The sequence below is a fragment of the Conger conger genome, chromosome 9 (assembly GCF_963514075.1).
Source record: "Conger conger chromosome 9, fConCon1.1, whole genome shotgun sequence".
Classification (NCBI taxonomy): domain Eukaryota; kingdom Metazoa; phylum Chordata; class Actinopteri; order Anguilliformes; family Congridae; genus Conger; species Conger conger.
In genome coordinates this window covers 51,194,713-51,206,028 of record NC_083768.1, presented here as the reverse complement: position 1 = coordinate 51,206,028, position 11,316 = coordinate 51,194,713, and the positions used below count along the sequence as shown (strand labels likewise).

Genomic DNA, 11,316 nt, shown 5'->3' with positions numbered 1-11,316 from the left:
CTTCTGCAAAGTACTGCAAATGATTTCTTCTCAGCCTACTTATACTAAATTAAATAATATTCATATTCATAGCAACATGCTGGATGTGCCTCCTGAACAGAACACGGTCTGTGAAATGAAATGAAAGGTTCATGGTTCTGTGGGTGTATCACTATCCAAAAAAGAGCTCACTTCATCCTTGTGTTTATGAAACATATTACCTCCCACAGACAGAGCAGAAAAATTGTTAAATGTTTGTATACACAATTTGGAGAAGTCCCAAATATGTTCATGATGGAATCAAGACAATATTTCCAAGGCACACAAATATTTGCTTTGCTCACAAGCTTTACACAGCTAGTGTGTGTGCTATATTTTAAATGGCTAGCAGGAACACTTGCAACCACTGTCTGTATGTATTTGGACAGTTGGTACAATTTCTGTTCTTTTGGCTCGGTAGTCCATCACATTGGGTTTGAAATGGAACCAAGAATGCGTCCCTTTTAATTTAAAAAAAATTTGAGGGCATTTCCAGCCATATTGGGTGATGCGTGTAGGAATCGCATCCCTTTTTACACATAGTTCCCCCATATTAGAGGACCAAAAGTAATTGGACGGTTAATAGTCAGATGCATTAAATCAGATCCGTGCAGTGCAGGTGTAAGAAATCTGTCAGCATCTTTTCTTGATTCCAGGCTTTTGATTGCCTTTGGAATCTGTTATTGGCATTTGTCAAGGCCCAGAGTTGTGCCAATGACAGTTAATGAAGCCATTATGAGGCTGAGAAATAAAAATAAAAAAACAAGTCAGAGACATTGGCCAAACCGAAATGAGGCTTCATTTGACATTGGCTTACTAAAATAAAGTTTGGAACATCAGATTTTGTTTGGAAGAAAGAGAGCACAGGTGTATGTTTGGGATTATTGCCATGATGTGAGATGAAGCACTGTCCAATGAGTTTGGAGGCATTTGATTGAACTTGGGCAGATGCTTCTGAAGACATCAGAAATCATTCTGTGGCTGCTGTTAGCAGTTACATCATCAATGTTGGCAAGTGAGCCAGCACCTGTGGCAGTCATACATGCCCAAATAATACCACCCCCACCACTGTGTTACACATAAGAGGGGGGTTTGGTTCTTGAGCAGTTCCTCTTTACCTCAACACTTTGCTCCTGGCATCACTGATATTGCAATCTTGGCCTCATCTGTCCACAAGACCTTTTTCCAGAAGGTACTTCTTAGCAAGCTGTAACCTGGTCATCCTGTTTTTGTAACTTACTAGTGTTTTGCGTCTTGCAGTGTAGTCCTTGAATAAGTGGAACTGTTAAAGAGCAATATGCCTGTTCACCATCGCAAAACACCAATAAAGCATACTTTGAATGGTGAACCGACTGCTTTAATGGCAAAGATCTCCTGCAGTCCCCCCACAAAGAACCTCATGTTTATCAGTTCCTGAATAGCACGCATACCCATAACCGTCCGTACAGCCAACTTAAACACAGCCAAAATAAACACACCAGGAGTATGCCCTCATCTCCACTTTTATTCAAACAATGTCACATACCTCTCAGAAATATTTGCTTTTGTTTTTGAATGTTAACAAGTCTTAATATAAACATGTTTGTATTCATATATAAAAAGGTTTATTCGCCTGTGTGAGACTGTACTCAACTGACTCATCAAGATGGAACACTGTAAAATAACTTGTGACAATGACAATTTAAAAAAGTAAATGTAATTACATAAAACACATGACAAAGAAAGCATTTGACTGTGGGATTGCCACTTTGAGCTCTACTGTTCTGAGGAAAAAGGTTTGGCCATGTAAGAACTTCAGGAATCATCAAGAAAAAAAAAATAGACAACATACAGTAAAAACACAATAAATCTACAAGGGTAACTCAACACTTGGAAGACGGCACGGTCATTCTGGTGCAGTGCAAAACAATCTTTAAAACTGCCTTGCACAGAATCGTGAGAATTCACAATTCTCGGAATACAGACTGGCCTCTGGAAATCGCTAATTATTATAACAAACGGTCACTCGGACTGAAATTCTTTGTCTAAACCAGGGATTCCCAAACAATGGATCACATCCTACAGGTGGGTTTCAAGATGCCAAAGGGAAATCTGTAAGTAAAGTGAATCTGTATAGTACCGTAGGACAGACATTCACACTAACCAAGCTACACATTCAACTGGCCGGTGTATATGTGTGGTTATGCTGACTTATGCAATTACGTTATATTCAAAAGTATATGTTTTACTGCATATATGTACATTTTTATGGTATGGAATGGAATGTTGGCGAATCCCTGGTCTAATCCACTGAGAAGCTGAGAACACAAAAGTCGGTTAAATACATCACTGACACAACTGAACATGATTTCTGTGCAACAAACATAATGGCTAAAAATAATAATAAAAATAGATCTTGATTAGAAAACACATACAAATCAACTAAAAAAATTGCGTCCTGCGAGTCCAGGTGACTTAATGTAAAATGGATCGGCACATAAATGCCTAAATATTGACACTTTAATTCACTGCATCTCAGAAACCATAATAAAATGCATTCCAAAGGCCTTAGTGACCTTGGAAAACAGGGTTATGTCCCTATTTTCAAAGAAATCATAGTGAGCCTTAATTTCAGAAACTGAGGTACCAGCTACTATAACCTGTACAATAACTATACACTTATGGTAGCAAACTGGAGTGACCTATAACTGCTGGGCCATTATGAAAACGCATTTTGAGTCATAAATGTCAACACAATTACTAAAATACTCATCTTGTGGACCTTTCAACAAAGTGTCCAGTCACAGTATAGTCATGCAGTGTTCAACACTGACCAGTCAAACGATGCAATGCTTAACTAGAGGAAACCAAAAATACAACATAATGTGAAATCTGTCAGTCAAGCACAGTTCCCCATGACCCCATTAAAAATAAATCAATGACATAAAATCATGATGGCCATCAAAGACCATCAAAAAACAACGTCAAAAACATCTTACAGCTTCATTCCCTCGCTCTCTTGATTGTCAAAATTCTACCCTCCATTCTCGCGAGTGTGCGTGATCCATGCGGTCGCCATAAATGCTCGACTTGGTCCGACTTTCTCGAAGTGTGGCGGGGGCTGGGCATCGAGGGCAACAATGCAAAACTGCATCCATAATGATGGCCGATCCTCCCAATTACATTCTGTTGGGAGGCGTATTTCGATAATGCTTTACTCAAAACCCCTCGCCATAAGGCTGACATAAGACTGCCATATGCATGACATGGCAGCTGCCACAATATGGCATAACAGATGGTCAGTTTTCATACTTTTATCGGTAAATTGATGGATGTTAATGATAAGCATAATGAAAGTTAATGAAAGCATGACAATTTTATGTCATTTGACATAACCTGACATTACATTACATTAGCGGCAATCGGCAGATGCTCTTATCCAGAGCGATGTACAGTTGATTAGACTAAGCAGGAGACAATCCTCCCCTGGAGCAATGCAGGGTTAAGGGCCTTGTTCAAGGGCCCAACAGCTGTGCGGATCTTATCGTGGCTACACCGGGGATCAAACCACCAACCTTGCGGGTCCCAGTCATGTACCTTAACCGCTACGCTACAGCCCGTCTGCTCATCATCTGTTATGCCATCTTGCGACAGCTGCTATGTCATGCATATGACAGTGTTATACCAGCCTTATGGCGAGGGGTTCAAGTAAAGCCTCACATGATTTTCTTTGTATGGCTGTCCCCTCTGTTCCATTGGCTCCTCCACAGGTTGCCCATGACTGGGATGCTGGCCACCAAAAGGGAATGGGTGCTGCCGCGACCAGCAGCAACCGCCATCTCGACGGCCTGGCTAGGGGGCGATGGTCTACCATCTGCGGCATTAGAATTAGCGTCCGAATGAGCGGTAGCATAGCAGGAGGGTGGGGTGCAGGCCTTATTTACCTGAGATTGTGTGTGCTAGAGTGCATGCTGTTCATCCAACCCACCGAACCAGCAGACTGAACGGGAGAGGGATGAGAGGCGACACAGTGCGGAGACAGACTTCCGTCTCCAAAGCAGCATCAAACACCACCCGCAGCAACATCGAAGACATTTTTGGTATCGCTGAAATCGATTTTTATGCTTTTGTCCTTTGTCATGTTTGCAGGAACGTGGTGGAAGCTAGAATTGAAAGGGTCATTTGAGGACTGACTGGTCATTGCAAGTCCAGGAACTGCTTTGAAGAAAAAATGTGAGAAATGTCGACGCAAAAGATTATCGCTGTTGTACATTCGTAAATGTCTCTGTCAATCTTGTGGGATGAGGAATGTAATGTAAAACTACGTAATCTAGCATACTTTTGTTTTGAATATAGAAGTAACCAGCCCTTCTGAAAGTCTATAAGGCAAAGGTATCCATGCAATAGTCATCCGAATCCTGGGATAGTCAATAGGAAAAAGAATGCTCATTAGCATTCGATTAGCAAACAGTCTCTACAGTACAAAAGAAACAATAACATAATATCATACTGTATGTCTATATACATGCATGAGTGTGTGCACGTGGTGTGTGTGTGTGTGTGTGTCTGTGCGCGTGTTTGTGTGCATCCACAAAAGAACGTATGTGTTATTCTGTGCTTATATGTAGACACACGCATACATGCATACATACCCACATCTTATGTGCACATAAGGTTAACTATCCAGTGATATGTACTGTAATACAATGGAGATATAATAATCATTCCTATCAGCCGAAAATGGAGTTAAGAAATATCCTTTGCTTGGCAGCGTCTCACTGGTCCCGACACAAACGTTCCGGCGGTTGGTGGAGGCCTCAGAGCGCCTTGGCGCTGGTCGGGTTGGCCGCGTGGGAAGCGGGTTTCTGTGGGTAGCGGCTGTAGTAGTACACCTGGAACAGGATGGCCAGGTCCACGCACACCTGCAGCAGGCCACAGGTCCAGAACTGCACGGGTGCCTGGGTCACCAGGAAGTAACCCGTCTTGAACGTGTCACCACTCATCCACATGCACACCATCTTGATGCTGCCGGAAACAAAAAGGACAGAAAAAGTTCAGTGGACTGCTTTGCACAAAGCAAAAACCCGTGAGCTAGTGCCATATTTGATACAATTGGTGGTGTCACTGCTAGTCAATCTAAACCCCTGGCATCAGTTTTAATATTTTTTTTGTGGGCATTTAGCTGGGATTTATTTTCCACATAATGCACACAAATCACTGAGGAAGATGAGGAATACAGAAGAAACAAATAACTGAAGATTAAGTTTATAGCACATAACTAACTCCGGCCATACACCTTCCCCACAAACAGTATTGTGCACTGCAAGAAAAAATAAGTATTTTAGTCTTATATTGAGACTAAGAATCTAATTTCTTAGACAGCTAAGACTTAAGATTTGTCAATGGAATAAGAAAATGCAACTTGTCAAGCTAATTAACTAAATAAACTAATATTTTCTACTTGACAGAACAAAATAAGATCCAAAACGCTTGTTAAGACAGTAATCTTTTGAAGCAAATGTTGTCAAACTGACTTACCGTAAATTAACCCCTTTTCTTAACGCAAGCTTGAAAATGTCATACCCAAAATAAAATGGTTACTATTCTTGAACCCTTTTGACTACAGGCATTATGCTGGGCTCTTCTGAAAGGTAACCCTTTGGGGTTTGTTTTCCAAGAGTCAAAATTATTCTAAATATTACTAATTATTACTCTAATGAGTTACAGGAGCACAAACACAGTGGAAGTGGTAGGTTTTTTTATTTTCTTTTTTCGGTTTTAGTGTGGATACAGATTATTGTGGCTTTTTAGAATTAGAAACTATTATGCATTTTGTTCGCTGGACCCTTGCTGTGAAAATGACACCAACATGACCTTGATTTTTGTAACCGGTGGATTTCCAAAATGCAGAGAAGTTTGCCACCCACATGTTACAAAATAAGGAACTGTTGTCGCTAAAGCAATGGCATCTTAGAATAGGTTATAGAGATAGAATTGCGAGTTTTAACACTTTCAAACGGTATATCCTGCTACCATAATGATTGAAAATTGCATTTGAAAAAACAAATGAATGCAAAAAACCCTCACCGGCCTGGCCCAGCCCTGGGTGTCATTTAAGGGGTTAATGTCCTCAAACTATGACCTAGCTGGTCATGGTTTTGTAGAAGATATATCCACTGTTGTCAAAGTACATACAAGAACATAACATGCAAGTGAATATTCACTGCCTTTATATCTATAGTTAATGTCATATGTGACGGGTATTGCTGAGGTCAGGAACACAATGTGCCTTAAGATTATCTACTGAAGCACAGACTAGTCATAAAAAGTGATGCAAAAAGTGTTGGAAGAAAGTTGAAATCGCCCAAATGCAAGAACAAAGGCTTGATTAGTAACAATAAATCAGGACTGAGTTAAAAATAAACCTATAGAATCAACCTCCCTATTGCCTGTGAATCTCACAAGGGCACTTGCCTGAAATCAAAGCGAGTGAGGTAAATTGCACATCCAGCATGTTCACCTGATGCATCAAATAAGATAAAGTACCTCAATGGAAATTATAGAACAACATAACTCTGTTTGCCATATATCAGAACATAATAACCACACAAAGAACAAAAACGATAAATGTCGTTATGAAAATAGATCCAACTCAAGTGGATGGCAGAGTCCACACCACAACTATAATGTCAGTGATGAAAGATATCCTTGGGATCACTTTCAGAGGGATTTTTTTCCAACTGCACGAACGATAAAGAAATCTGAGAGCCAATCAAAATACAGCGCATCACACACAAAACGGCAGACGAGACTAAACAATGTTCTTTCTTAAGTGTGGATGTTCCCATTGTTATTGTTATAGTTATAGTTCTTGGTGTGGATGGGCCTCAACTTGGTACAAATTATCAAAAATCGGAATAACTGAAAAGTATCTGCAACAAACTTCGCCCACCCAGAATTGAAAGGGCAGAAGTACTTCAATGAATGCCAGCAAAAGAAAACATGCAATGCATATTTCTATTTTTAAGCACAGAAACTGAACAGAGGGGAATGGAGAGGAATGAGGCCACTGAACACAAATGCATCCGCTTCCACACAATAAACCGTGCAATCTCTTTGCGATTGAGAAAGAAATTGTTTGGATGAAGGTCCCCCCCGAGACGTCTTCCTTCCGTGCTGCGCCTCTGACCAAATCGGACATTGCACTCGCATTTATTCCAGCTGGGGAGCTTCTCTGCACTGTCAGAGACAATTGCTGAAACCCACGGTGTATTTCATGTGTTCAAAGACTGCTGCGGTTTGTTCATTTGTTCTCCCGGGGCACTGTGAGGAGAAAAACAGAACATTTCTGAGGCCGATTCAGGGCCGAGTCTCCGGAGGTGTGCCCGCGTGACGCCAGAACATCGCTGCAGCCGCTACCTTTCTGATTCCAGGAAACGCATGAACTGGGCTTTGGTGGGGGATAGGAAACCACCAGTCGCTGTTCATGTCTTTTGTCACGCGCTGTTGAAGTGAAAGTGCTTGTTGGTCTCTCCATACGATTGGCGGACAGCGGAAATTACAGGGTGAGTCCTTGCCACGGGGGTAGGTGAAGAACACGGTGCTAATATGAACAAAAGCAGAAACTGACAGGGAGTATGTGCAGGAAATAAGCTTCCAGAGCCGACAGTGAATAGTGTGAGAGGCACTAAATTGTATTCATATTTAGACTCGATCTAGAAGACGGATGCTATCCAATGTTCCAGCAAAAATATCGAGCGCTGCAGGGAAGACGCTTCAAATAAGCACAACAAATGTGCCCACCATGTGAGGGGCGAGAGAACTTGTGTTTTTAACAATGCTGTTGTGGCTTGCTGGTGTCGGACAAGGAGAGATACTGTGAAGGGCACCTTCTGTAACCATCTTGGTTGTGCTTCCGGGCCTCAGTTTTAATGGGACCTCAGAGGAGGTGTTACCACCGCACACGCCCAGAACACGAGGGGGGAGCAGGCTGAGATTACTTTTTAAAACACTGCCTAATTAACTTCACTCAAAAGTAAAAAGCATTTCCCCCCCATCACATTAATTACGGGCTAAAGGAGACGCCTTCGGAAATCTGCCTCGTCCCAAAGCTGCTGCCGCCGCTTCTTTTGGGGCGGAGAGGGAGCCGTCCGGGAGCCCGAAATCCAGCTGACAACGGAGGGGAAAAAGTCACGGATATATTTTCAGCCCGCGTTTCACATTCTGAAAGCCCCAGTGATGACAATTCTCCCCAATATGGCTCAACTCACGCTGCTTTTCCCCTCATTTTTAAAATGCACAGAATTGGGCTAAATAAAAGGATCCCTGATCACACTTTGAAATAAGGTGTACAAATACATTAAACAGTAAATTAATTTTCATGAGTTAATGTTACACTAGTTAGTTAATACATTAGTTTGTTAACTAACTAATGTATTAGTTACATTAATATTTATATATTAGCAAACCATGATAGACTCATAATTAGTTAAACATTAACAAATACATAAACTTTTTAAATATGAATTGGCATTAATGAATGTAGTGGTTAATATGAACTAATGTACAAATGCATAAACAAAGCTGTACAGACCAACTTTGCAGTAGTTTGTTAGTTAAGAACTACATTAGTGAAGCCAATATTAGCCAATTCATGAACCCTATTGTAAAGTGTTACCCGATCCCTTTTTCACATCAAGGGCCTGTAGGACACCTCCCAGTTGAGAGCTCCTCAGCTCTCCTATAACCTTGTCAGCGTATCAAACCTGGGTGAATTATTCAGTACCTTTTCCTGGCAGCCCTGTGTGAAGGAATACAGATAGGAATTTCAATGCAGAAAATCAAAGTTACTGGATCTACACAAAGAGGAAAACTACAATGTAATTGGTCCCGGAAAGCCTCTGTGTGACTGACACGATAAATATATTATTTAGACTTGACATTTTTTCCTGATTAATTTCTTACACGCCCAAAGACTATTCAGCCAGCACAACTCCAACCAATCAGCTACCTGCTACCCCCACCAATGCTGCAGCACTGACACCGGACGACCTTCAGGGGGCCTTGAGTGGGAACGTACCTCAAATCGATCACACATGCTAGCTTCGCGCAACCATGAACTTTCAACAGGTGGAGAAAGCTGGATTTGGGTATCTGCTTGGGCATCGTCTCTGAGGGAGAGCACTAATGGGTCAGAATGGTCTTTGTGTCTCAAAAGTACACTTCTGACCGAAATAAAGAGAACCTTCTCTATATTTCAACAAAACTCACAACAGTATCATTTAAGTTGCAAGGAGGGAACACTTCAGGTTTTTCCTCCTCCCTACATCTCTCCAGCTCTTTCCATCCGTCTCAACATGTGTGCAGTCTTCTGCTAGTCTGTCACAGATTATTAAATCAATGCAAGATAAGACTCGCATCCAATTGCCTGTCAAATTGGAACTTTGCTGAGGAAATGATTTAACAAACAGAGCTCATCCCCTCCAGCAGAGAGCAATGAGGCAGATGCATGAGGAGGAAGAACCATCATCAGGCTCATCAATGCGCTTTATCTTGCCAATATGGAAATTGTTACAGATAAGAGGGCACCATCTCCCAGTGTGGCTTATCTCTCTATACTGGTAACACAGATGAAATTTAATTTCTAAAAAAGGGTAAAGGACAAGCAACCATTTCAGATTTAAAAATAGTTGAGAAAACATTACTATTTCAGATTGCATTTTTTTACTGAGATTTGACATGCCAAGCTAAATAAAGCATGTAAATCGTAAAAGAAATGACCTACATTGCATGAATTTCAATAGACTCCTTTGGAAATCCAGTCCAGCCGTATCCAGTGATCTATGTAGGAATTACAGCCCTTTTCATACATAGTCCCCCCATTTTAGGGGACCAAATGTAATGGGTCAAATGAACATAATCTTAAATAAAGTTGTCATGAATCTTTTGCATGTGATGACTGTCTCATATTAAAGCTGACAGTCTGTCTCCTATTCACCGGTTCATCTAAAGTCCAATGTGCCGGAGTATAGAGCCAAAACAACTAAAATTGTGTTACTGCCAATACTGACTGACCTCACTGTACATAATGACCATAGTAACGAAATAACCCGCCGACGTTATCAACACAGCTCAAAGAGTTACCATGGAGACCGCGCAGAAACCTCCATTGAGGATATGCAGCGCTGGTTCAGACGCAGCAGCGCAGTGTAAACACAGCGAGCGCTCCGGGTCGGCGGAACGGAGACGCCATCGAGCGCTCTTGGCGGGCCCCAGACAACGGTTGCCAACGAAACCAAGGACGGACCCATTCTACGCCGCCGCTCGGAAAGTCAGAGACCATAAGCAGAGCGGTTACGCAAGAGGAGGGGGGAGAAACGGGCTAATTGGCTACGGTTCTTTGCAAATAGGCAGCTGACAGACTTCCTGTGCTGAGGCGAGTGGGCGAAGGGGCGCAAAACAAAGACGCCCACATTCGCCGGACTGAAGGGCGGGAGCAGACAGGGATGGGGGAGCTGTTGTTTTTGGCAGAGACAGGAGAGGTGGTACTCTGCGAGAGAGCTAACATCTGGACGTCTATGCTCCGTGACCTCTGTCTAAAAGAATGAGTGCAATAGATTCAGTGTCTGAACAGATGGGAATGCCAGTTTAAGATACCGATGCTCACAACCGGATGGGAAAAGGGCTTGCTTGCTTACGTCGGGGAAGGGCGGTGTCATCCATTCGCAACTAGCATTTTTCTGACGTTCAACTCAATAATGCTGCAAATGTCAAAGTACATGAAATGACAGCATTAGGTATTTCAGGGTGGTAGCAGCATAGAGGATAATAGTGCAAAGGTTTCTAGGTTGAAATCCCAGCACATGGCTGAGACAAGGAATGTAAAATGTGTCAAGTAACTTGACAAGGACCTACTGAGGGCACAACATAAAGGAATAAAACAAGGAGATGATCTACCCTACCCCTTATACCGTACCTTATTCTTCAGTGCTTACTTATTCAAAAGGAGAGCTTTTCAGTACCATTTATTGTGAAGAGAGTCCTCTAGTTCCTTTTGATATTGTATTTACCCATTCATCCCAGAAACAAACTGCACTCATATCCTAGTGCAAGAAAAAAAAATAAAGAGATCTCTCAAATCCAATCCTGAATTATTCATAAGCCAGCCTTAACCTTAGCCCTTCTATCTGTAAGGCACCATTTCAATAAGCTACCTTGCAGCTCACACTAACACTCTCAGCCTGTGAGCTGGCTGGCCAGGGCTCCGGAAGACATTTTTTTCCCATCATATTACAATGGTAAAAAGGAGAACGTGAACAA

At 41.9% G+C, this 11,316-nt stretch overlaps 1 protein-coding gene across 1 annotated transcript in view; it reads right to left on the bottom strand.

Moving 5' to 3' along the window:
* Positions 1–1,581: 1,581 nt before the first annotated feature.
* The window catches only part of LOC133136197 (solute carrier family 66 member 2), a 40,346-nt gene continuing 30,611 nt past the window's right edge, over positions 1,582–11,316 (bottom strand). The window contains exon 4 of the mRNA XM_061253476.1: positions 1,582–5,022. Within this exon, the coding sequence (XP_061109460.1) occupies positions 4,815–5,022 (208 nt within the window). The 3' untranslated portion in view covers positions 1,582–4,814. The remainder of the gene's footprint in view (positions 5,023–11,316) is intronic.